A 27,404-nucleotide genomic window follows, 5' to 3' on the forward strand; every position below is an offset into this window, starting at 1 on the left:
GGCTGCGAGCGCACATTGCCAGCTCATGGTGAGCTTCTCGTCACCCATCACCCCCAAGTCCTTCTCCTCAGGGCTGCTCTCAATCCATTCTCCACCCAGCCTGTATTTGTGCTTGGGATTGCCCCGACCCACGTGCTGGACCTTGCACTTGGCCTTGTTGAACTTCATGCGGTTCGCACAGGCCCACCTCTCAAGCCTGTCATATATAACTACTGTTTCCTGTGCTGTCGACTGCTTAACTCTACCCAGCTACTCACAACCTCCCACATAACTTTATATCTCCAGCTTTGCATCAGGTTTTGGGTTTTATTTTTTTTAGCTCAAGTTCTGGTGCCTCTGAAATGACTGGGTTGACGCTAGAAGAACCAACATCTAACCCTACGTGCGAGGCCAACTTTTACACTCTCAGTCAGGCCTACCATGGCATTCAGTGCTGAGCCTGTATTTCAGTCTTTCTTCCTTCCAACAAACCCTAAGAACTGAATTACCATAATCACACGCAGCTCCATACATGCAAGTTCAGCTCTAGCTCTCCGAGCAGGGACCGACACTTGCACAGAGACAGGAACAGATGTCTGCCTCTGAAACCCTCACAGTGTTTTGACACTGAATTTTGGTAGACAGAAGCTCCACCCATTGGGGATGACATTCTGGTTTTTACCTTTGGGTAGCACTTGGGGAAGGCAGTTCAGCTACGCTGTGCCTGCACAGGCGGCCAGGAGCGCGTGCTGGGTACCGACGGGCAGAGAAATTCTCCAGACCATTTCATGAAGGCTTTTTTTTGATCTCCACGATTCACAAGTACTTCATATTTTCAGTTGCTAAAACATCAGCCTGTGTTCTTTCCACTTCACACTTTGCAGAAGTTTTATTTTAGCCGACCTTCCTGTCCATTTGATCCTTTTGCTGAGTCCAAAACGCCTATTTAATTTTCCTCCTTAATTCGTAGACACACATTAGAGTTGTTGTTACTCGTTTGTATTTGGTGACCTAACACCCTTGGGGATTTCAATGCAAGTTGAGGGATGTTTTTTTTCTGACTGTAGAGTTTCAGTAGACACAGCCCATGGAGTCAGTGGTGGACAGTGTGTCTCCATTACAAACCCAACACTACTCATGGCCACGGTTACCATGTGAACATTACAACATGTTCTGGGACCTCATCAACCATAGGCAACGCCCCACACACACTTCTACAGACTATTATTTCAGCTGTAACTGGTGAGCTGCTCAGTGATATAATTCTTTTAATTGTTCGACTGCTGTCCTCCATTTCCCTGGAGAAGGGACTCAAAATGCTATTTAGGGATCAAACAAAACCCCTCATATTTTCCAATCTTTTTGGCACTTGTGGCAGATACCTAGAAAAACAATGTACTGCGGGTAAAGATTAATTAAAAAACCCCAAACTTCTCTTAGGAAGACTGTTTCTTTAGGCACAGGAGGTCCCCAGAGAAAGCAAATCCCATGTTCAGCTGCGCATTAACTCCTGCCAATCCCATCAACTGTCAGCAGCTTGAAATGCACAGGAGCCGTCTTTCTCTTTGACAGATAAAACTGTGTATTTCCTCTAAATAGGCAATCTCCTGATCCAGAAGATAAATTAGTACAAGAGCCCTGGAGAACATCTGCAGCATCTGAGAGCATGGTCCTAACAGTGAGCAGACACGGTCAACTGCATCTCAATGTGGCAGCTGGTGAACGAATGGTATTACTGTCCTGAAACAAATCTCGAAAACAAAAACTAACCTCAGTTCATAATTAGATACAGCCATCAGACGGTCTGGTACGTAGATAAGACAAATCTTTGGAAAATCCATTTCACTGGAGATTCCGTGTTTGACATTATGGAAGGTGATGATGTCCAGGAAAAGCATCTGAATATTTATAGGGTGAATGAATTTATTCAAAGGAGACGTATCTATATTATGGATACGTAGAAATTCTACTTTTGAATGCATACAGGTTAAGTAAAATCTTACTCCTGTAAAATACTGCTATAGAAATACTCTTCTCAGGAATCACAGAATCACAGAATCAACCAGGTTGGAAGAGCCCTTTGGGATCATTGAGTCCAACCACTGCCCTGACACCACCATGGCAACTAGACCAGGGCACTAAGTGCCATGGCCAGGCTTTTCTTAAACATCTCCAGAGATGGTGACTCCACCACCTCCCTGGGCAGCCCCTTCCAATGGCTAATGACCCTTGCTGAGAAGAAATGCTTCCTAATGTCCAGCCTGAACCTCCCCTGGCCAAGCTTGAGGCTGTGTCCTCTTGTCCTATCGCTAGTTGCCTGGGAGAAGAGGCCGACTCTCACTCCACTACAACCTCCCTTCAGGTAGTTGTAGACTGCAATAAGGTCACCTCTGAGCCTCCTCTTCTCCAGGCTAAACAACCCCAGCTCCCTCAGCCGTTCCTCGTAGGTCAGACCCTCCAGACCCTTCCCCAGCTTGGTCGCCCTCCTCTGGACTCACTCCAACACCTCAGAATCTACAGACTCCTCTTCACTTCTACTCTTCCCCTTCATCTAACTTTTTGCTTTCATGATTTTTTTTTTTTAAGAGTAGTGTAACAAATCTGTTGCTTGGGACAAATAAGAGATTCACCCGCTGTAGCACTCCAACTCCTAAGGCCAGCAGCACCAGCAAAAATGGCAGAAATTCAGTCATCCAAGTAAAAATTTCCCTCCTACTCTGCAACTCAACACTACAATCTGGGAGTATAAATTACTTTGTTCCAGTTGGGAAGCAAATATTTAATATCAAGTATTAAATAAGATACGTCACTCCAAAATACGAAGTGTAAAGAGTATATTGGTGAGCGACCATCAGCTTGAGGTACAAGCAAAGGCTGAGATCTAGACTCGATCCAAACAGCCCATTTAATTCCTCAAGCCTCAGTTCCCCATCTATGTTGTGGTACAATTATTCACTACTATTTCACAAAGAAGCTGGGATTCTCATTTAAAAGGCTTGTGAAACACACGAAAGCTGCTGTCAAGACATTGAGGTACGTAAAGAACTATTCACCCTCTTCAAAACATCTCCAGCATCATTATTTTACTCGGCGTAGGTCTTGAGGCAGGGTTATCCGTACATACAGCCATACTATTCATAACCTTTGGAGCTGGAAGATATTCTGAAGAGATTCAGCAAGAAATAAGAAGGGTATCCCAGATCCTACTGGCATTAAGATTCCAGTTGTCCCTCACAGAGATTAAATGAAAAATCAAGTCACTAAGGGCATAAAACCTCACTTTGCTCTTCTCCTGTACCCATGTACACCCTGAATGGTTGCGTTGAGGTAATTTGCCGTTCATCCCAGCCTGGTGATGTTTCCACAAAACAAAGGCTTCTTTCCAGTACCTCCTGTAACCTTTTTTGGTCTTCTTTGCACTTGAACTATGTAACCAGCGAGCGGTAAGGGGGATCTTGGACCAGAGTCTCTCCAAGTACTGGAGAATGTGGAGTGCTGCAACAGACAGTGTCTGGTTGTCCTCACCATGGAGCCAGGAAACCTGAGTGTCCACCCCGAGTGAAAACATACGTTTACTTTATTGTGTCTTACCTTTTCAATTTTTTCATCAAGCATTCTGAAGAATTCTTGTTGGCTTTCGGAGATGTGCATGCTGAAAGGCAAAGGAAGAGCATCAGTACCAGCGGGATTTCTTCAATTTTAAAATCCTGACGCTGCAGTTCAGGGTTGTTGAGGGACTCAGCTGTAAGCTTTCACTGCTGTGAAAAATAAATCACTTTACACTTTTGTCTACAATGACAATTTTAAAAGAATTTTTTTCCTTTTTTTGGTTTGCTCACAGAAAAATGACTGCATTTAGTTCTGTGTATGCATGCTACACTTGGGATGGTAACCAGGACACACGTGCATCCAAAGGAGACTATTCCCTTTTCCAGGCGGGCTGCAGAAACTTAATAGCCCGCTGCCTTTCCTTGGGCCAGTGAGAGCTCCCTCTGTGTTGACACAGAAGGTCTTCCAAGACTGCCAACCTCACCACCACAAAATGAGATGCCTACGATGTGAGGTTAAAGCCTCGCACTGGAAGATCTGCCTGGGCTCAACACCCAGGAACGTCTACAAGCCCAGGCTGGTCCTTGCCCTCCCAGAGAGGTGGTCCTCACTGCTCCCTCCACAGACCCAGCAGATGATGCACTTCAATTAATTCTGCAGCACCAAGAGGGTCAGGGTTAGTGATACGATTTTGCATGAATGAAGAGGGCTGAAAATTACTCTTATCCGTTATCTGCAAAACACTGATGGTGGAACAAGCCAACAGGCCCTTCCCCAAGGGGGACCTGCAAGCTAAAAATACAGGGAGGTCGGACACAAAGGAAAGGACGAGGAGACAAAGATGAGGATGCGTGGCAGACGGTATTTGGGGTGTGTCTGCTTTATTTATATTAGGGGGTGGTGAGAGCCTCCTTCCTGAAATAACGATATCCCTCCAGGAGGGTGAGGTTGGAGCATCCTCTGGAAGCGCAGCAGGGAGGAGCGCCTGAGTCCGTGGGGGGCTGGAGAAAAGCGCCAGGGACTCACTGTGGGACAAAAAAAGATGCAAAAAAGGAAGGATGGGAGACTGGTGCCAGTGTTAAAAATGATGCAAAATGGTTGGAAGGACACATAGCCCTTGGAGATCTTCTAGGACACTAAAAGCTGGTTCGGCTTGCTGAATTCCCATCCCAGACTCTTCCTCGGCATGATCCTGTCAGCTGTAATGAGCTAATACTTTTCCCAAGTGCTCAACAACACACTGAACCTTCCTACAAAGCTCAACATTCATACTTCACTTGCTGTCAGGATGAATGTATATGATGATTTGCTTATGCTGGACATAAACGAAGGCTCAGTTCAGAAGAGTTGGTCTCAGAAGTGGCATTAAAACCTAAAGCTGGTAATTCAGGAGAGGGAACAATTCACCTTCCAGTGGCTGTGGGAGATTTTGTTCCCAGCTGTCTGCCTGTCCCTCAGGTTCCCACCTCCACCTCAGATGGGGGAAAAAAATGTTTCTTTGGGGCAGCCGACCCTGTCACCTGCATATTCAGGTGTCTTGGAGCCCTTTCTGGGTAGGTAAGCACTAGAAACATATTCTTGCCTTTTCAACATCATAGATCTGTTTTCTAATAAAATAAGATCATACTGTAGTCACTCACCCAACTAATTTATAAGGAAACTGAAGGAAGGTGGGGGGAAGGAGTATTATGTTGCCATATACATGAGAAGTCCCACAGAGGAGGTCCTGAAGCCCTTGCAGACCATGGTCTTCAGAAAAGTTTGGCTGGGCAGTAAAATCGCCCTATGATTTAGAGATGCAACACACACACAAATGCTGACATAGTGTGTGTTTTGAGGAGCTGTGTAAAACTAGAAAATCCTTGTCAAGGTGTCATGACAGGGTTAATGAACAACTGGAAGAATCAGAAAACCACCAAATCTAAGCAGAGTTCTTGGGTATCCATCCAGAAGGAAAAGCTCTCCCCAAACGGAAACGTGGATTTCATTTTCCATGTAAGAAGTGCATCAGAAGGCACGAGAATGTGTTTTTAGATGTTTCATAGCAGGCCAATGAAACACATTTTGCCAAAAGATGGGATGTTTATCCCTAATACCAGTACAGACTGGGGCATGAATAGATGGAGAGCAGTTCTGCGGAGAAGGACTTGGAAATACTGGTAGGTGACCAACCGGACACAAGCCCGCAATGTGCGCTCACAGCCCAGCCAATTGTGTTCTGAGCTGCATCACCAGCAGCGTGGCCAGCAGGTCGAGGGAGGTGATGCTCCTCCTCTACTTTGTTCTTGTGAGACCCCACCTGGAGCACTGCATCCAGCTCTGGGGCTCCCACCACAAGACAGACATTGACCTGTTAGAGCAGGTCCAGAAGAAGCCACAAAAATAATCAAGAGGGCTCGAACACCTCTCCTATGAAGGAAGGCTGAGAGAGTTGGGGTTGTTCAGCGTGGAGAAGAGAAGGCTCCGGGGAGACCTTCTAGCAGCCTTTCAGTATATAACTGGGGCTTGTAAGAAAGATGGACAGAGACTTTTTACCAAGGCCTGTAGTGACTGGACATGGGGCAACAATTTCAAACTAAGAGGGGAGATTTAGATTGGACATAAGGAAGAAATTCTTTATGATGAGGGTAGTGAGACACTGGCCCAGGTTGCCCAGAGAAGCTGTGGCTGCCCCCTCCCTGGCAGTGTTCAAGGCCAGGTTGGATGGGGCTCTGAGCAACCTGGTCTAGTGGAAGGTGTCCCTTCCCACAGCAGGAGGGGTGGAACTAGATGATCTTTAAAGGCCCCTTCCAACCCAAACCATTCTATGATTCCATGATCTAGGAAGATAAAAATAGTACGAAATACTACTTCTTTCATTTTATGCTTCAGGCTGCATTACTCCCTGAGTTATGACCATGTCAATATACTTAATGGGGCATATGTCATCACTTCTCTGGCTAAAGATGTCAGCTGAGTCAGTTTTGAGGATGAACAAACAGAGGAAGTGCCCAAGAGCTCAGTGCAGGGATGAAGCCCCATGAACATATGGAAGGTACCAGCACTAGGTGAGAAGAGGAAGGACCAACCCCTCGACCTCTGTCAAAGACCCCCATACATCTGCTGCTGGCTCCCCATCTACACTGGTTTTAGATTCCAGGGACTCTAGATGTAAAAATCAGAATCCCCCTACAACTGGGAAGAGCCCTCACAACCTTACTTTTACAGCCAACATTTTAAAACTGCCTCCATTGTACATAAAATTGTAATTTGGTACACAGTCCATGTTTGGTTTTGAATAACACCTCTTCTACAAGAACGATCCTACAAGATGTATCCAATGATTTATCTATTCATTTCTGCTCTTTTAGCTAAGTAGCCCTTTTCCACCCAACGCCACCCCCTGTTGCAGTCAGAATTGTCATGGTTTTCAGATGATAAACCTTAAAAAAAAAATTGCACATGATAACAGATATTTGCTGACTTGGTGATTAGCAACTCAAACACATGTAGCCACTTTATAAACAGAAATCCAATGGTACGTTGGGTAAACAGCAGAGGCTTGGGCAAACAGTGGAGGTTTCACCCAACGATCCAACGTTACGTTCTGTAACTCTCCAAAAAATGTCCTTATTTTTGCAGGACTGGGACAGAAACATTTACCTCTGCTAATGCAATGTCTTTAGGCTTTCTGGTGAACGAAGGTCAGTTCTGATTTCTGCGGGGCCTTCTAAAATTGGAGTTTGATGAAAGAATGGACCCATGACCCCATGCAGTCCCTCTGCCTTGGATGCACCAGAAGAGATGACCCATCATAAGAAACGGCCCTTTTTTAGCCCAGGCTGATGAGCGTCCTGTTAGAGAGCGTCATAAATACATTTCTGATCCTGCTGGGAAGGGCTAAGCCACAACAATGAGGTACAGCTTTGCTGAAGGGTGATTTTACCTCCACCTCCCTACCATGAACTTCTTTGCAATTACCTCTGAAGCGCTCGATTTTTTCCTTTTGAAAGGAGGCTGAATTATACTGTCAACTCATTGAAGTTTCCAGACTTGAAACCACGTACAATGCACTTGGTATGCAGCAAGTTTAAGTTAATAAGTGCCCTGAAGGCATGGCATAAAGAACAGCAGTTCTGCTATTGTTCAAAATCCAACAGCAAAGCTTTATCACTTCTTCATTATGAACCCGATATACGGCTCCGTGTAATCTGTTATTCTCAATTCAATTAGCGATTAAAACGTAACGGTGATTTAGATAAGAAATGAGTTACTAATATCAATAACCAGCTCTGCCACAGGAGTTAAATATTTCATGGCATACGTAACGCTGACTGATCTCAGCCAGGGTACTGCACAGGGCTGCGAGCGGAGGATGGAGAAACTCTCAGCTACAAAACAACCCTCACTTTAAGAAACAACTTGATCATTTTAAATAGAAGTACTTCACCATTCCTAGTCCCACCAGTATAGCTGCTAACCTAAGCCAAGAGCTAGTAAATACTTCCCTGGGAACTTAACTGATGTATTTAGGAACACTAGGGCATATATAATTTTGTTTATGTGTAAGACATATGGAAAGATGAGAAATAACACAGTATGCTACTCCTATAAGGCACGGCAAGATGCAGCTCACACATTTTTAAGTCCTGCATTTCAGCTGTGCAGAGCAGAGGATGCTGCAGGGATGCTGGCACAAGTGCTGCCCCACTGTGTCACTGGCATCAGGACACAGGTGACCTTACCTGTTTTATTTGAGCATGGTTTTAGGGCTCCAATTGGTTTTTGCTAGGCAATAATTGGGTATCTCACAGATACTGCTTAATCCTGTGTTTATTTGTATTACAATTTAAAAAAAAACCCATAAATTGAACTTACTTTGCTCTGGGTTGATGTACTAATCCTGGGATCTCTTTATTGGATTTAAGTCTTACATTTGAACTGGCACTTTTTTCCTGAAACACACAAAAAAACACACAACAGAGATACCATCAGTATCTATGAAGCACACAAAGCACAACAGGCATTTATCATCATGGTGTCACGCTGTGCTGGGTTCAGGCTCTTCTACCTGTACAACCGAATGAGAATAGCTCATCAAAAATGAAATTAAAGGCAACACAATCGATGCAATGACCCTGAGCGAGAAATTTTTAAATGTTAGGGGCTCGGTGTCCTGGGGGATTGCCTCCGGGTCACCGGGCAAAATCCATCTGGGATCTGGAGCTATCAAACACCGCGCTGGATAATAACTCTCCAGTGGTCCATGGAAAACGAGGTGTACAGCTGCAGCTTGGCTCCTCGTAGAGTCGTACCCATAACACCACCAACTGGCACCTTTAACAGAGCAAGGCAAAGCTGCAGAGTCACCCCAGACCTGCAGGCTTGCTCAGAACAGAGGTGAGAAACATTAACGTCACGTGGAAAGCGTATGTGGGAGAAATCACACGTTAAACGTGCGAGTGAGGAGTGCAGTGATGGCAGACTTGGCCTGCTCAGCCAGAACATTGGACCCGAAGGGCCCAAGGAAGCAAACGAGAACGTGTTTATGGACAAGAACACAACCATGTCCTCTGCAGTGAACCAGACCATTAAAAACATCTTAAAATCAGCTTGGGAGGGGAAAAAGAGTTTAGTTAAGAGCCAGTAGAATCACAGAATCACAGAATCAACCAGGTTGAAAGAGACCTCTGGGATCATCGAGTCCAACCATTGCCCTGACACCACCATGGCAACTAGACCATGGCACTAAGTGCCATGTCCAGTCTTTTCTTAAACATATCCAGAGATGGTGACTCCACCACCTCCCTGGGCAGCCCCTTCCAATGGCTAATGACCCTTGCTGAGAAAAAATTCTTCCTAATGTCCAACCTGAACCTCCCATGGCGAAGCTTGAGGCTGTGCCCTCTTGTCCTATCACTAGTTGCCCGGGAGAAGAGGCCAACTCCCACTTCACTACAACCTCCCTTCAGGTAGTTGTAGACTGCAATAAGGTCACCTCTGAGCCTCCTCTTCTCCAGGCTAAACACCCCCAGCTCCCTCAGCCGTTCCTCGGAGGTCAGACCCTCCAGACCCTTCCCCAGCTTGGTCGCCCTCCTCTGGACTCGCTCCAACACCTCAACATCTTTCTTGAAGTGCAGGGCCCAGAACTGGACACAGGATTCAAGGTGCGGCCTCACCAGTGCCCAGTACAGAGGGACGATCCCTTCCCTAGACCGGCTGGCTACACTACAGTACTTCAAGGTGACATCTTGTCCTCATGCCAAAAGTTTCTGTAAAGCAAAGCTTAGTGCATAACTGTCTGCAAAAACCCGGAGAAGGATACGGCCCCTTCCAGATCTTCCCAGCGCTGCGCGTTAGGGAAAGCTGCTGGTGCAGATGGGAGAGCTGAGTCAAACCTTACAGCCCACCCGCTCCACAAATCCATCTGAATTTCTCCGGCACGTCATGCCCGTGACAATTTCAGAAATGTAAACCCAAGAATTAGGGCTTTTTGTGGGTAATTTTGGTGGGTTTGTTTTGTCTTATTTAGTCGTTGAATGTCTGATTCACACAACATGATTTGTAAGAGGGCTACTAAATCACTGAGTTAAAAAAAAGAGGCTGTCTAGCAGTTAATATTTTAATGAATAATTCTACAAGGGCCGTAAACATCAACTGCCTCAGCATATTTAACACTGTTTAATGCATATTCTCCTAAACAGAAAATGGTGTCTTGCATGAAAATAACAGTGAGAGAGAAACAAACCTTTCTTCCAAGCTTAACCAACGTCCTTGTATGTTTGTTACATCCCACCAGCCACTGCCTGCCCACAATCACAGAATCCCAGACTGGTTGGGGTTGGAAGGCACCTCTGGAGATCATCCAGTCCAACCCCTGCCCAAGCAGGGTCACCCAGAGCACGTTGCACAGGGTCGTGGCCAGGCAGGTTTGAATATCTCCAACGAAGGAGACTCCCCACCCTCCCTGGGCAGCCTGTGCCAGGGCTCTGGCACCCTCACAGTAAAGAAGTTTTCCCTCATTTTCGGATGGAACTTCCCATGTTTCAGTTTGTGCCCGTTGCCCCTTGTCCTGCCACTGGGCACCACTGGGAAGAGTCTGGTCCCCTCCTCTTGACACCCACCCCTAAGGTATTTGTAAGTATTGATAAGATCCCCCCTCAGTCTGCTCTTCTCTAGGCTGAACAGACCCAGCTCCCTCAGCCTCTCCTCCTAAGAGAGATGCTCCAGCCCTCTGACCATCTCCGTACCCCTCCACTGGACTCTCTCCAGTAGTTCCTTGTCTGTCTTGAACTGGGGGGCCTAGAACTGCACACAGTTACTCCAGGTGTGGCCTCACCAGGGCACTGTAGAGGGGCAGGAGAACCTCCCTTGACCTGCTGCCCACACTGTTCCTCATGCACCCCAGGACACCATTTGCCTTCCTGGCCACAAGGGCACGCTGTTGGCTCATGGGGAACTTCTTGTCCCCCAGAACTCCCAGCTCCTTCTCTGCAGAGCTGCTCTCCAGCAGGTCACCCCAGCCTGTACTGGTGTGTGGGGTTATTCCTCCCAAGGTGCAGGACCCTACACTTGCCTTTGTCGAACTTCATGAGGTTCCTCTCCCCCAGCTCTCCAGCCTGTCCAGGTCTCGCTGAATGGCGGCACGGCCTGCTGGGGGATCGGCCACCCCTCCCAGCTTTGTGTCATCAGCAAACTTGCTGAGGGTACCCTCAGCCCCTTTGTCCAGGTCATTCATGAATAAGTTAAACAGGACCAGACCCAGTACTGACCCTGGGGAACACCACTAGCTACAGGCCTCCAATTAGACTGAGCACCGCTGATCACAACCCTCTGAGCTGACATCCCATGATGTCAAGTCAAAGCAGCAGAACAGAAGACGAAACCACTTGCTTTCAAAGCATCTTCTAATTTTAAGTGTTAACTGGGGATGACTATGTACGTGTGTGTGGTGAACATGCATGTACACAGCCATACAACCCACATGAGCTGATGTATGACTCGTAAAACTGCCAAGCAAAATAAAAAGAGAGGGACAGGTCTCATGGAGAAGACACCAAAACCAGAAATCAGCTAAACCCCAACCTCATGCACCAGGTGAGCCTTGCCTTTATCCTCAAATACGCTCGATCAGTTTATTTGCAGTAACGCAGAGGCAGAAACCAGGAATGGTCTGCACTACACATCTGGGATGGCACATCTGGATGGTCCGGCGGTGCCATAGCACCTCCTGCCCACCTACCGCAACACAAGGTGAATTTGGGGCTGTCCTCTGTGTCTGCATACCATCACGTGGGAGGCACAGACTGTTCCCCACCAAAAAAATTGCTGCAAATCCGCTGCCCCAATTAAAAGGGAAGGGAAGCTCTGATTTACAGCTCCTGCGTCGGGAGCTGCAAGAAATCACGGCAGTGCAAACCCAGCTTTCCACACCTCCGCTTGTGGTTTGGCGTCAGCGCAGCTCTATCAGGAGCTGGAATCAGCACAAATCCCAGGAACAAATAGAAAGACACAAGAAAAATATACGTTGCCTTCTCTCCGTGAGTCCCAGAGCAATATTCAGAATATTAACTGACTCACCCAGGAAGACGGAAATAGAATCCCAGTTTACTTGACTTCAGGATCCCCAGGTTTACTCTTTCTCTCCTATTGCTTCTGATAATTAACACACCTCAATTATCTCTTACTTACAATTCTTCTATTTAAGCAGAGAGTATGCCACCTTCTCCATCTGTTGCTCAGCAGGAATTAAGAGAAAAAGAGGAGTCAGGAGAAAAATAAAGCCTAACCAGGCCTCAGATTGGCTCGTCGCTTTGTTTATAGCTATTATTTACGGCAGCCATATTTCATTACACTGACCAAAATATTGGCTTTGATAAAAATAGATATTCAAAAATAATTCTTCCAAATACAAACAAATAGAATACTTTTTTTTCCCATCACCTTGAAGGCAAACTGATTCATCAGAAATTAACAGTCTAGATTCTAATATCAAGCTTATAAAGAAACCTGAAATGTTTTAACGTAGTCAGATTGCTCTTCCAGGCTGACTTGACTTGGGTTGAATCACACACAGAATCACAGAATCAACCATGTTGGAAGAGACCTCTGGGATCATCGAGTCCAACCATTGCCCTGACACCACCATGGCAACTAGACCATGGCACTAAGTGCCATGTCAAGTCTTGTCTTAAACATCTCCAGAGATGGTGACTCCACCACCTCCCTGGGCAGCCCCTTCCAATGGCTAATAACCCTTGCTGAGAAGAAATGCTTCCTAATGTCCAACCTGAACCTCCCCTGGCCAAGCTTGAGGCTGTGCCCTCTTGTCCTATCACTAGTTGCCTGGGAGAAGAGGCCAACTCCCACTCCACTACAACCTCCCTTCAGGTAGTTGTAGATGGCAATAAGGTCACCTTTGAGGCTCCTCCAGGCTAAACAACCCCAGCTCCCTCAGCCGCTCCTTGTAGGTCAGACCCTCCAGACCCTTCCCCAGCTTGGTCGCCCTCCTCTGGACTCGCTCCAACACCTCAACATCTTTCTTGAAGTGCGGGGCCCACAACTGGACACAGGATTCAAGGTGCGGCCTCACCAGTGCCGAGTACAGAGGGACGATCACTTCCCCAGACCGGCTGGCTACACTATTCCTAATAGAGGCCAGGATGCCACTGGCCTTCTTGGCCACCTGGGCACACTGCTGGCTCATGTTTAGCCGGCTGTCACTTCTGCCAGTCTAAATTACATTTTCTCCCTTATTTAACACTAAATAAGTTACTGTGCATCAGCAGAACCGCAACTCAGTTTAGAGTCCTAATCTGTTGCAAATAGAAATTCAGATGCACAAGTTTGGGTTTAATCTAGCTCTGCTTATAAGGATTATTTAAAGGCGATGCACTAAATGATGTCTCACACCACAAGCTTAAAAGTAAACCCTCCAGGATGCTGTACTCAGATAATGGCATTAGCTGGTTTATAATAAAAAGGCAAATAGTGGACATTCTACTCCCCATTATTTTCCAATTACTCATTATCAAGGTAAAGCTGTCATTCACCCAAGGTGATTTCATTCGATAGATTCGTTAATTATTGTTAATTCCTCCAGAAAGGATGGACCGTATCAGAATCGCAGGGCATTAACAGATGGCGGTGACTCTGCTGCCAGATGCTATTAATGCAGCAACAACCACCACTGCCATGATAATTAAATATCTGTCAGCATTTCCCATGATGCTTCCCCTCTTCCAAACCCATTTCTAGAGACACGTGAACTTCAGTTGAAGTATTTCGCTTCTTCATACGACTGCCACCGATGGACTCTAATAGTCAACTCTCTTAACACTCACGGCTTGCTAGAGAAGGGCTGATTTTTAAGAGATGCTTCCAGAAGTGCTAACATGTTTAATGAAGAGACTATACATTATTTTATGCATTTTTTAATTGATTAAATTGTCCGGGAAGAAATCAATTAAAGATGACAGCAACAATTCTACTACCTAATCTAACAGTTAATTTTCATTAACTTACAGTCACATTCTGGTCTTTAATTGTTCTTCCTCTAAAGTTAGAATAATACAACCGAATGGGGGAAAAAAATCCATTAAAAAACCAGTAAAACTTCGTGTAAGTAAAATGGGGTTCTTAGTTTCAAGGCTGTTTTTTCTTTAATTTGGAAAAGACTGAAGTAGCCAACTTGCAACTGTAGCTTGGAGTCACTGATGCTTGAAGGTGGCACATTCCCCCAAATTAGTATCATTTTGAAGATTAATTTGTCTCCATAGATTTGCTACTAAAATATATCAAAGTTGATACAAACATCAAGGGTCTCTCCAGAGAGCGATCACATTTTACTCACTATTGGTAGTTTACAGCTATTCAAATATTTATAAAATGATATTCCTGATTCATATCAGGATGACACTTCTCTTCCAAGGAGCCCCCAGCGCCTTTCAGACTGCTTTCTGGAGCCATGCAATTCATCATTAAAATCATTCAGGGAAAAAATGAAGTATTTTTTTTCTTTTTATACCATACACTACTCTTTAAAATAATCGTATTTGAAAAGAAGGAAACCAAATGCATGTTAGAAATGGTGTGAAAGAGGAGATGTAAAATTTCAATATGCCAGCCCAGCACTTTTTACCTCCCTCAGTTACGAGGACCAGCATCGGGTAACAATATTTTACATGGATTGTCTTGATGCATCAGAGTGAATAAGAGAGAAGTACCGACCTATGAGATTTTACTTGAGTTTCCTTGCTTTATACATACACGAGCGTTTATTATTTTATATTATCATTTGGCAGGAAGAGAGCCTCTTTCTTCTAGGGAAGAGATCATCCCTCTGTACTTGGCACTGGTGAGGCCGCACCTTGAATCCTGTGTCCAGTTCTGGGCCCCGCACTTCAAGAAAGATGTTGAGGTGTTGGAGCGAGTCCAGAGGAGGGCGACCAAGCTGGGGAAGGGTCTGGAGGGTCTGACCTCCGAGGAACGGCTGAGGGAGCTGGGGGTGTTTAGCCTGGAGAAGAGGAGGCTCAGAGGTGACCTTCTTGCAGTCTACAACTACCTGAAGGGAGGCTGTAGTGAAGTGGGAGTTGGCCTCTTCTCCCGGGCAACTAGCGATAGGACAAGAGGACACAGCCTCAAGCTTCACCAGGGGAGGGTCAGGTTGGACATTAGGAAGCATTTCTTCTCAGCAAGGGTCATTAGACACTGGAAGGGGCTGCCCAGGGAGGTGGTGGAGTCACCATCTCTGGAGGTGTTTAAGAAAAGCCTGGCCATGGCACTTAGTGCCCTGGTCTAGTTGCCACGGTGGTGTCAGGGCAATGGTTGGACTCGATGATCCCAGAGGGCTCTTCCAACCTGGTTGATTCTGTGATTCTGTGATTCTTTCTCTTAGCTACCTGGAAGGAAAACCACCTGAAAATGTTATTTAGGGTAACTTTCTAATGAAGGGGCAAATCAAGCATTGAAAAACCTCAGATGCTGGTCAAAGAAGATTATTCTCGGATCCAATTTCATCCGAGGAATCCCATTATCCCTGCTATAATGTGTACACGTTGTGCTGTCCAGAAGGGGTTCTCGGGCACACTTGGTGGTGAGGAAAGGCACAGTATGGATCAGGTACGTTGGATGGTGCTAACACAGGGAGTCCCTTCTCCTCCTCTCGAGATCCTATGCATGGCATGAGGGATGATGAAAATCATGGACTCATCTGATGATGGAGATGGGTGCCTGTGTAGGCTCAGTTTTGGAAACCAGGCTGGAGAGGAGCTCGGTTTGCACACACCGAGCTTTGGACAGTGTGCTCCAGATGCACACTGGCTCCAAAATATACACCAGACCCTAAAGCCAGGGCTTAGTAATGAATTTAACCTTCGTGGCACACACACAAAGAGAGACAAAGAAATAGATGCTCATGGTGAGAAGACAACTAAGAAAGCCATTATCATCACAGTCATCAGAAGGACCTTCTACCTTTCCAAAATAAGCCTTTCTTAAAAGCAACCTTCTACAGGCAACTGTCATGAGAAGAGCCAATATCGGAACAAACTCCCCTGATCTCTCCAACATACCTCCCAGGTGGTTGTGACCGTGGATGCAGTCACGATGACTCCTGCACACTCAACTGTGACACAAGTCAACAGGTGCTGGCACCGCTCCACTGTTGACGCCCGTCTTGCCCCGGGCTCCTAGAAAACGTTGTTTGTGATCCACCACGGGAACTCAGTTTTAAGGAGCACCTTGTAACTGAGGCACTTGAAGCAACACCAATGTTCAGCCTGTCCATTTCACCAAGTGCTACCATCCTGCTGCCTGGAGCACCTTGGTCTTCAGAATGAGGACCTGACATGGCTGTTATTTCCAATTTGAATGAAACTTGAGGTCATGTTTCTTAGTCTTAAATGGAATATTTTAATAAATATTATTGCTGCATTGGGCCAAAATTTCCTCAACTAAGCATGAAAGATTTGTCCATGATGCCTTACCCCTATAAATATCTCCACCCTTGGAGATATAAGCTGTCTGGACTCGGTCCTGGGCAGCCAGCTCTAGGTGGCCCTGCTTGAGCAGGGGGGTTGGACCAGATGACCTCCAGAGGTCCGTTCCAACCTCAACCAGGCTGTGATTCCGTGATAAAGTATCTTTCTTAATAAATTAGACACTGGAAAAAAAAATTTGAGTAGATTTGTTGAGTTTTATGCCCAAGTAACAGCGGGAGAGACTGAAGCCTGAAGACTTCAGGCTCAAATTGTGGCCATTCAGGCATGCAAAGGAAAGGCAGAAGCAGACACGGCGCCTGGCATTTATTTTGCAAAAAAAATCAGATTCTGCAAACCCAGCCAACATCACGCAGTGAGTCAGCACTGATGCTGGAAGTATAACCCAGGTTTGGCAGAGAAAAATCTTTCATCAGAGGTCCATGGTTTTCCCAAATTTGCTCCAGAGGGCAGGCCTCATCCTGAAACGAGCCGCTTAACGGAGCTTCTCCATCCTGGCTATCACTGGGAAATTTTGCTATAGCAGCTCCAGTCACACACACACGCATGCACGCACCTCTGCATCTTGCTCAGCAAGACCTGGCTTAAAGTCAACATGAGTCTTTCAACTGAGTGCAAGGTGGCTTTCAGCCAGGCCTTCAAAAGACAAAAGAGAAATGCTTGTTGTGCCTGTACAAAATAAATACAACCTACAAGGATCCTTCACCAGACTCGGATAATCCACTAAAGAAGGCAACAGAGAAATTCAGGGCAAGTGCGAGTAAGAAGAATGAAATGATGCTACAGAAGAGTATGGATTACAAGGAAACGGGGTGAATTTGGAGACCAAGAAAAAAGAAAATGGGAACTAGCTGAGAACATGCTACAAACTCTGAGAGTGGTTTAAACAGAGCCTAATTTACCCCTCCAAGGAGGAGGCAAACAACCCCCTCGTACAGTGCAGCACTGGCTGGAGGCAGGGCAACAAACCTGCTTTGTCTGCAGGTTTGGCCCCATTTCAGCTCTTGCCCCGCTGGCTCTCCGATATCGATCTCTCTCCAAGGACATCCCTTCTGAGGTTACCTGCTTTCTGTCCAGGTTACCACCTGGCCTGCTTTTTTTCTTGGATCAGCTGTTTGCATATCTGGCTGAAAGCAAGATGAACTGGTGCAGTAACTAATTTCTAGTTGCTTTTTTAAATGCCTTTGAGATGTTAAAAACTGATCGGGGGGGGGGGAAAGGATGATTAGAAAAATATCTAACATGCCCATTGCACTCAAGTCAAGCTGCAGGATCTCAAAACATCTCAAAAATCCAACCAGAATTGTAAAGTTGGGAAAAAAAGAAAAGAAAGAGGAAGGAAAAAGCTCCCTCTGGAGAGAGCTGCAGGACTTCTCCTGCAGTATCTAAATATAGTTCACCCTCAGCCAAAACCTTTGAGCTTTGATGAAGAACGTCATTCAAGAGCAGGGGGAAAAAAAAGAGGGGAAATCTCCACCACTAAAGTGTTTCCAAAGGGCATTAGTATTTACTACATCTAATATCTACATTTTTTTTAACTTCCCCATCAGCTTTTCAACTCCTCCTCCCTCCCAGTCAACATTAGAAAGTCTGGACTAATTGGTTACAGTAACTCCAATTAATTCTGTCTAGTAATCAAACACCAGGAAGGCTGTAGATGAACTGAAATTTAGACATGGGAGCAGCTGGCACAAAGATGGGAAATTAAGGCAGGTAAACAGATGAAATTACAAATAAGGAACATAAATGATAAATAAGTATGACCAATAAATCCTCCAGGGAAACTCTGACCTGCACCTTGCCATCCTGTTCCCTTTCACAGCTCTGCAGTTGCACCACCCCACATGTTTGAATCCTCTCCTTTCTATATGGCTTGTGACACCAAGGTCCAGAAAAATAAAAAATGTTTATTTCTAGCTCAAAGTTCTTTTCTACTCTTAGATTGCCTAACTTCAAGGTGTCCCCTACAGAAACTGAGACATGGGATCACTTGAAAAACACCTACGGTCTGAAATAAGAGGTTCACACTGCCCTAAACATCAGGGGTTTCTGGTTCCTTCAGCCTCCATGGGACTCCAAAAGGTCAGCCAGGGTAACAACCATCACAGACATAAATAAAGCCAAAACCACTGTATCCACAGCGCTGCATGAAGTCTAATTTCAAACGTGAAATTATCTTGCTCCTTCAGCAGGAGCCTTACTTATCCATGTAATAAAACCTTGCGTTTCACAGGCAATGGGAACATGAGCAGGAAGCAACGGAAGGGACACGTCTCCAAGACTTCCAAAGGGAAGCAATTTGCAAAATGAAGTTAGAATCATAGAAACACAGACTGGTTTGGGTTGGAAGGGACCTTAAAGACCATCTAGTTCCAACCCCCCTGCCATGGGCAGGGACACCTTCCACTAGACCAGGTTGCTCAGAGCCCCATCCAGCCTGGCCTTGAACACTGCCAGGGAGGAACGTGTTGAGGAACATCCGCTCTACAAACAATTTCGCAAGAGGCTGAAAACTGTCCCTCAACAGTTACACACACCAGAAATTAAGGTGACATGAGATTGCTTGAGGGCATGAAGAATATTTGCGTACATTGAAAGATACCCAGAAATACTGCAAATGAAATGCTATGGGCAGAAAGGAGACCTGCTCTCCAACTCTCATTAATATACCAGATCTTTAATGGCTTTGGTACATCAGAGCGGCTGAAGGTTTTATCTAGCAAATAAAAAATAGATGGATAAAAGTCAAAAACTGCATTACTGATAACTTAAAAGACTAGACTGACTCTTGAGGAAACTTCAGAGGTTTTTTTGGCAACAAAAAGGGCAACTAACCTTGCTCTTTCGCAGGTATATCGTTCTTCTGGATTGTACAGCCACCCTGGATAACAAAACCTGGCTCAAAAATTAACTTTCTGCTTATTAAGCCTGTGTCATCAATTATTCTCTCTCTCACTCAACAAGCTTTTAGAAAAATACAGTTATTTATAGTAAATGTATATATTACTCATGCTCTCAATTTTTCATGCGTGTCTCCTGAAGGCACTTTTCCACCAAGTGTAATAACATGGAAAGAGCTGGCATCAAGCATGAAACAACAGTATTGCGTGAAGTCTGTGCAACATTTATAGCCAGGAATAAATGGTGTAGATGGTCTTGAGAGCAACTTGGTGTATCAGGCAGCCCGTCTGCAGCAGGGCATGTATCCATTAGTTTCTGCTGCAAGAAGGTACTTGGCTGGAACGGCAAGCAGGTTATTGCTACTACAGTTTTTGCAGAGCTTTTATTGGGATGGTTTTGAAGAGCTTTATGCCCTTCAAACATATATGAGAGAACGTATCTAGAGGATGAGATGTGCCCTGTTTTGTGGCTTTTTAAACAGCTGGGCTTAATATTTCAGCGACTGTAGTGATTTTTGGAACATTGTTTTTCTTAAGGTAAAATTGCACCTTTTCAGCCTGTTTTTGGAACATGTTCTACACCTGCCCTTTGGAAAATCAGTTCCCTGAGAGATGCCTCCACATCAGGCACAGGCAAGCGAAGCCTCCTGAGATCTTCCTGCACTGTCAAAACCAACCAAGACTGATAACTCCCCATGTGCACATCACTACCTCACTGCCTTAATACTAAGATTTGCCTTATATTTTAGGTTAGGCTCGTCAAAAAGATGGTGACCATCAAACAGCCACTTGGAGGAGGCATTAAAAATAACACCTGGCTCCCTCCATCTGCAAAACAACAGCATGTTGATGGTGCCTGCTCTTGTAGAGTCTGCAGTTACACTGGTTGCTGGCTTTTATCTGCAAATTGCAAGTTTGAGTAGACTATTACACATTTCTTATTATATCCAAGCAGGTCCACGAAGTGCACTGAGATCCTCCTAGATGTTAGGACAATGAGAGTATCCCATTAACCCAGTATTAACGAGGGATTTTGCAGCATATACACAAGATACTTTTTTCCTCTTGTTCAAACCTCAGATTTACAAAGGGTAGAACAAGGGAAAGCAGTGAAAGAAAAAGTCTTTCTGGGTTTGTTGTTTACAGTTAAGAGAAGAGAAAAACTGAACTAATTAGAAAATATGGTGCAAATGAAGACACAGTTAAGCCAAAAATGTCAGCAAGACATTTTGATTGAGGTAACCCTGAAAAGTGTGAGATGACAGAAAACTGCGAGTAGCACTACTCATCAATACAAAGATCCTTGGGCACTCACAGCCTATAGAGATGAGTCTCATGTATAAAGCAATGGCATAAATCACAGAATCACAGAATCAGACAGGTTGGAAGAGCCCTCTGGGATCATCGAGTCCAACCATTGCCCTGACACCACCATGGCAACTAGACCATGGCACTAAGTGCCATGTCCAGTCTTTTCTTAAACACCTCCAGAGATGGTGACTCCACCACCTCCCTGGGCAGCCCCTTCCAATGCCTAATGACCCTTGCTGAGAAGAAATGCTTCCTAATGTCCAACCTGAACCTCCCCTGGCAAAGCTTGAGGCTGTGTCCTCTTGTCCTGTCACTAGTTGCCTGGGAGAAGAGGCCGACTCCCACTCCACTACAACCTCCCTTCAGGTAGTTGTAGACTGCACTAAGGTCACCTCTGAGCCTCCTCTTCTCCAGGCTAAACACCCCAGCTCCCTCAGCCGTTCCTCGGAGGTCAGACAACAAAATGAATACAACAACTATCTCCATGTGTCCCGCTAACACGCAGGCCTTCTTCACACCAGTTATTCCCACAATGTGTTTCCAGTTCCCACAGGCTGACATCATGGGAAACACCTCCGGCCATGTGGGACATCAGACACTGCACGCCGTGTGCTCATGCAGACGGACACCGCCGGCTAACCGCGTTTCCCACTCGCGGAGCTGTGCGGCTGACGAAGGGGAAAGAAAAAACATATTACTACATGTTCCAAACCAGCAAGAATCCCCTACAATAAGCTCTCCCTCTCCCAGCACTGTCCAAGGCTCAAATTCTTAGATTTTTTGGTAGATTGCAATTATGTAAATGCCATTGCTGGAAGATATTTTCAACGTCTGTATTTTGCTCCTCTCAACGTCTGTTTTATTTCCATTAATTCTCAAACTTGCACAAGGCGCAAGATTTAAGGCCCAAGAGAATGAAGTTATAGTTCTTGCTACAAGACAAATTTCAGCGAGCGTGGGTAAAATGTACATTTTAAAGCACATAACAGTTTGAATATTATTAAACGTGACACATGCACTATGACACACATGAGAAGTATTACGGCTGCAGGAGGAGCCTGAAATCTGTTTTATGTATTTTGTACCATCTTTTCATTGTTTTGGTTAGCTGTTAGTTTTGAACAGCAGAAAAAATAATGTGAAATAATATCACAGAGAATATAGCAGCCCGCTTGCTTATTGAGTTTCCAGTCCTCAGCTGCATAAGCATGAATTTTGTCTGGATTCTCCAAACTAATTTGAGAGTAATACTGAGAACAGACATGACATACATCAGAATGAAAGACAACCATAAACAGTTTAAAAATTTTATAAGCCATTTAAATCAGTAATGGAGGTTGGGCTTCTAAGTGTTTATCTCCTCTGAGTTTCCTTGGAAAAAGAGCAGACAAATAAGCATGTCTCCTCAGAGTTAGCAAAAAGAGGCACCAATAAGTAAATATATTCCATCAAGGATGAATAAAAATAGCTTTGGATACTCAAGATGTTGCAGATAGAGGAAGAGAGTTGGGGCTCTTCAGCCTGGAGAAGAGAAGGCTCCGGGGAGACCTTCTAGCAGCCTGCCAGTACCTGAAGGGGCTACAGGAAAGCTGGAGAGGGACTTTTTACAAGGGCATGGAGTGGTAGGACGAGGGGGAATGGTTTTAAACTGGAAGAGGGGAGATTGAGATGAGATCTTAGGAAGAAATTCTTTGCTGTGAGGGTGGTGAGACACTGGCCCAGGCTGCCCAGACAAGCTGTGGCTGCCCCCTCCCTGGCAGCGTTCAAGGCCAGGTCGGATGGGGCTTGGAGCAACCTGGTCTAGTGGAAGGTGTCCCTGCCCATGGCAGAGGGGTTGGAACTAGATGATCTTCAAGGTCCCTTCCAACCCAAACCAGTCTGTGATTCTATGATTCTAAGATATTCGAGCCAATACTGGGTGAAGAACTAACTTAAAATCCAATTACAGGCCTGGAAATACTGATGTCCAACACATATTTGAGAGTCCCAAAATGACTGTGGGTCTGATATGCCCTTTACTGTCCACTCTGATTTTCATGTGTCCATCATCTCGCCTTCTGCATCGCCTCTTCCCAAAACCAGCCTTCATAGGTGGGAGAGGACATGAAAAAGACTCCCAACAAGCTCTGCCCACCTTTTCCGGAAAGCAGCAAATATTTTCTCCAGGGAAATGTTGGTGGCAGCTGAGCGTGGCTGCTGTGCATCAATCCCAGCAGCAGCATGGCCATGAGACAGGCCAACATTGGGATACGGTGTCTGCTCCCTTGGGAGGGACTGGCCATGGAAAAGGAGGTCTCATGCGCCATGTGAGATCAGGCTGGCCAGGGATGAATCCTTCACTTGCCCCCAAGATTTCAATGGCTCTTTGATCAGAATGTGAAATAGCACTGTGAAACTCTACAAGCTTAGTCTCCTGGAAGCTTCGCATGGTATCAACCACTACTAAAGGAAGATATTTCAAAATATCACCTAATTGCCTCACCCGAGGGCGCATATCCAAACCACTTCAACAGATTTCTGTCTAACCTGTTCTCCAAACTCCCATCCTGCAGGTTTTCTCAACAGCCTGTCTTTCATTTTGCCACTTCCTTAAAAGTTCAAATGTTTATCCTACCACCCAGCTTAAATCCTTCGCCAATGTCTTCCTGCATCTCTCAGTGGTCATGGAGAAAAACCAATTGTTATGCCTTTTTTTAAAGCAACCTTTTACATATTGAGTGACTTTGCGTTTCCTTCTGTATTTTTAGGCTAAACAAATCAATTCCTTCCATCTTCCACTACAGCTTACGTTTGCTAAACCTTCTATTCTTGTCACTCCCTGCTCTGGGCTCTTTCCCATCTGCCTACATCTCTCCTACAGAGCACGCTTCCAATTTCGGTCACGGTATTTAAAGCCCCGCTGAAGTCAGGATGTATCACATGTATTGCCATATTTAAGAGCAAAAAGCAGCTCCTGTTTTTCACACGGTATCTCAAAGCAGCGAGATGAACCTACCGTGTTCAGAGATGGCATCTCTCTGCCGGCAGCAGCCCTATCTGAGGCTCGTAAGCAAACAGACGGAAGCTGCACGTGGCTCTACCAACTATTTTTACTGACGAGGTTTCCCTAAAAAAGCAAAGTACATTTATTTTGAAAACCAGGTTAGATCACATATTTGGGGAGGATCAAATCCTTCCTTCAAAAGCAGAGGCAGCTCCGGTTCCAATCTCTCCAGCTTCTGTGAGCCCTCTCTGAATGTACTCATTTTGTTACTGAAAATCATGATTTGCCGCTGAAATATCACTAAGTTTTATTACCACATATACAGGGGACATCTGTAAACTGTGCATTCATACTTCAAAAAAAACGAGGTAAATAAATAGTGAAGGAGAAATAAGCAGAGCTCAACTTCTCTAACGGGTACATAAAATTTGTGGTACTGTACTCAAGATCTCTCTCAAGCCAAAAAGCTGGTGGTGATGATCTGTCCTCCTGCCTCAAACCTTGGATTGTTTAATGAAAGAATTATTTGGTGCTAACAGAACTATCAGAAGTAAATTATCCACATGTTCCATGACTCACAGTCCAACAGCTCTTCCCAAAATGAACAAAAATCACATGCAACAAGCAAAACAGGCATTCCTAAATCATGTCCATTTTGCTATTTCTAATCAAAACCAGCTTTCAAGTCTACAAGTTGATATCCAGCCATTTGCAGACGCCAAGTTTTAACACACACTCTATTTTCTTTTCAAGTCAGGTGAGTGCAAAGATAAAACAAGCACCTCTAACATTTAGTAGGGTTGTCCCATCACAGGGATGTTCAGAAAACGATGGACCGGCACGTTACTACCAAGAGGTTCAGCACTGCCAACCATAAAGCCTTCTGCCTGAGTCAGAAGTGTACTTTGATGCATGTTCACAGGCACGGTACTCACAACGAGGAGAAAGCCAGAGTTTAGTATGGAAATACTGTCTCAATTTTCACTGCAGTGTTGCAGTACTAACATTCAATTACTTCCCTACACTTAATTAACTCTTTGTTTAATCTTAATGTGATAATGAGAACTTTAATTCAAACCATATACCACATCAATAGTCCTAACAGCAAACCCAGATTTTATTAAAGTCGCCAAAGCCCCATAATCCCTCTGCCTTTCTATAACACTACGAGCCATATAAAAGCACAGCAGCCGCAACAGGCCAAGAACCTTCCCTGATTGCTACTAAGAACATTAAGAAATAAAATCTATTTTGACATGAAAATCAGAAAGCTGTGATTAATATTTCTCACTCGTTCATCTCTCTGGCAAAACGAAGAGCAGCAGAGCCACAGCGATCAGGGCTGACGAACCTACGTTCAACAAAAGACCATGTTAGATCATTCGTTCCGTGCTACGAACGTTCAACTTTTGACCAACCCACAGCAGAGACCCATGATAAGTATTCCTTCCTTGGCCTTTCTCGGGGAAGCATATTGTAAACTGTTAAAAACAGACTAGAGATCTGACAAGACCTAGAACATCAAGACCTAGCAAGACCTAGCAAGATGCACACTTGACCTTCAAGCAAGCTTATCAACTCCAGCAGGAATACCAACAAATACATCGTATAATTTTTATGAAGACAACTGGAAACACCGTGCTTGGTGCTTAGCACCCAAATCTGACAACCCTTACACAAATTTCTCAACCTGAAGGATTGCAAAAGCAGTTTGGAAACAAACTGAGGTATGAACTGTGTGTCAGGATCACTTTTTGCCCTACCAGTGAAATGCAGAACTGCTCTCATTCCCTGACTCTGCTCATTAAAAGCACAGCCTCCCACATCACTGAGGCTACGGGACGTGATGAAGCATGTCCCTAAAGAATCATGTGCTTAAATTCATTGTTAAAAGTTTTCCCAATGTAAACTTCAGGCAGGCCACACTTTGCTCCTGGATATGCAAAGCACTTAAGAGCCCATTTCATCTCACCAAGGTGTCTAAATTCCCCTTAGGTCAATGGTGCATATCACAGAATCCCAGAATCAATCAGGTTGGAAGAGCCCTCTGGGATCATCGAGTCCAACCATTGCCCTGACACCACCATGGCAACTAGACCAGGGCACTAAGTCTTTTCTTAAACATCTCCAGAGACGGTGACTCCACCACCTCTCTGGGCAGTCCATTCCAATGGCTAATGACCCTTGCTGAGAAGAAATGCTTCCTAATGTCCAACCTGACCCTCCCCTGGTGAAGCTTGAGGCTGTGTCCTCTTGTCCTATCGCTAGTTGCCTGGGAGAAGAGGCCGACTCCCACTCCACTACAACCTCCCTTCAGGTAGTTGTAGACTGCAATAAGGTCACCTCTGAGCCTCCTCTTCTCCAGGCTAAACACCCCCAGCTCCCTCAGCCGTTCCTCGCAGGTCAGACCCTCCAGACCCTTCACCAGCTTGGTCGCCCTCCTCTGGACTCGCTCCAACACCTCAACATCTTTCTTCAAGTGCGGGGCCCAGAACAGGACACAGGATTCAAAGTGCGGCCTCACCAGTGCCTAGTACAGAGGGACGATCACTTCCCTAGACCGGCTGGCTACACTATTCCTAATAGAGGCCAGGATGCCATTGGCCTTCTTGGCCACCTGGGCACTCTGCTGGCTCATGTTTAGCCGGCTGTCGATCAGCACCCCCAGGTCTCTTTCTAACCACTCTTCCCCCAGCCTGTAGCACTGCATGGGGTTGTTGTGGCCGAAGTGTAAGACCCGGCACTTGTTCTTGTTGAACCTCATGCCGTTGGTCTCGGCCCATCTATCCAACCTGTCCAGATCCCTCTGTAGGGCCTTCCTACCCGCCAGCAGATCGACACTCCCACCCAGCTTGGTGTCATCTGCAAATTTACTGAGGGTGCACTCAATCGCTACATCTAGATCATCTATAAAGATATTGAACAGCACCGGCCCCAGAACTGAGCCCTGGGCAACACCGCTAGTGACTGGCTGACCGTTATGCCCATAAAGCTGCTCTCCTGAATCACGGTCTGCATGACTCTTCCAGCAGAAGACCATATGTGCTGAAGACTAATTTTGCAGCTATTAAATATCACAACAATGAATGTATGTTCAAAACAGCTGGGTAACGCACGCAGGGAAGGAAAGCCAAAGGGGAAGACGGGCAACCAACCAGCCACAGGAACAGCATGGAGGCCACCTCAAGAAGCCTGTGCCATGTATAGGTAGGATTGATAAAATAACCTTCACTGGAGAAAGGAAGGGCAAACAGCAGATGGGGGAACACAAAATGGGGGCACATTTTATGATGTTTAAACCTCACTTAAACCAACAGTGACCAACTGAGTGTAATGAGCAGAAGGAAATACACTCCTTTCAGCCAAGACTCCTCTACTCGTTTCTTCCAAACGAAACATGGGCAGTCACACATCACCCTAAACTTGCAGCTATAAATAAGCAGGTAGTAACACTGCACTGTCCTATCAATGTTCTAAGACCACCAAAGCTTTTCTGTCACTATGTATAGGGCAACGCCTCAGCAAATGCAACGGCCTTGCCGTGCACTGCTTACAGGTGTACCTTCCTCTAACCTGTGAGCTCCTGTGCCCATGGTCTCTCTTCTCCAGCCCATCTGCTGCTCAGGCAGCACCAAGTGAGCCCTCCGTGATTACACCAGCTTCGAACCCAGCTGGTGCACAGCTATTTCCCCCATCCACTCACTT

At 45.5% G+C, this 27,404-nt stretch overlaps 1 protein-coding gene across 1 annotated transcript in view; it reads right to left on the reverse strand.

Annotated features, from left to right (window-relative positions):
• Window positions 1–27,404, reverse strand: part of C21H1orf21 (chromosome 21 C1orf21 homolog) — a 141,671-nt gene that overhangs the window by 4,781 nt on the left and 109,486 nt on the right. The window contains exons 4-5 of the mRNA XM_068416970.1: window positions 8,386–8,462; window positions 3,571–3,631 (exon numbers count right to left, since the gene is read on the reverse strand). Coding sequence (XP_068273071.1) covers window positions 3,571–3,631; window positions 8,386–8,462 — 138 coding nt within the window. The remainder of the gene's footprint in view (window positions 1–3,570; window positions 3,632–8,385; window positions 8,463–27,404) is intronic.

This window comes from Nyctibius grandis, chromosome 21, assembly GCF_013368605.1.
Source record: "Nyctibius grandis isolate bNycGra1 chromosome 21, bNycGra1.pri, whole genome shotgun sequence".
NCBI lineage: Eukaryota > Metazoa > Chordata > Aves > Nyctibiiformes > Nyctibiidae > Nyctibius > Nyctibius grandis.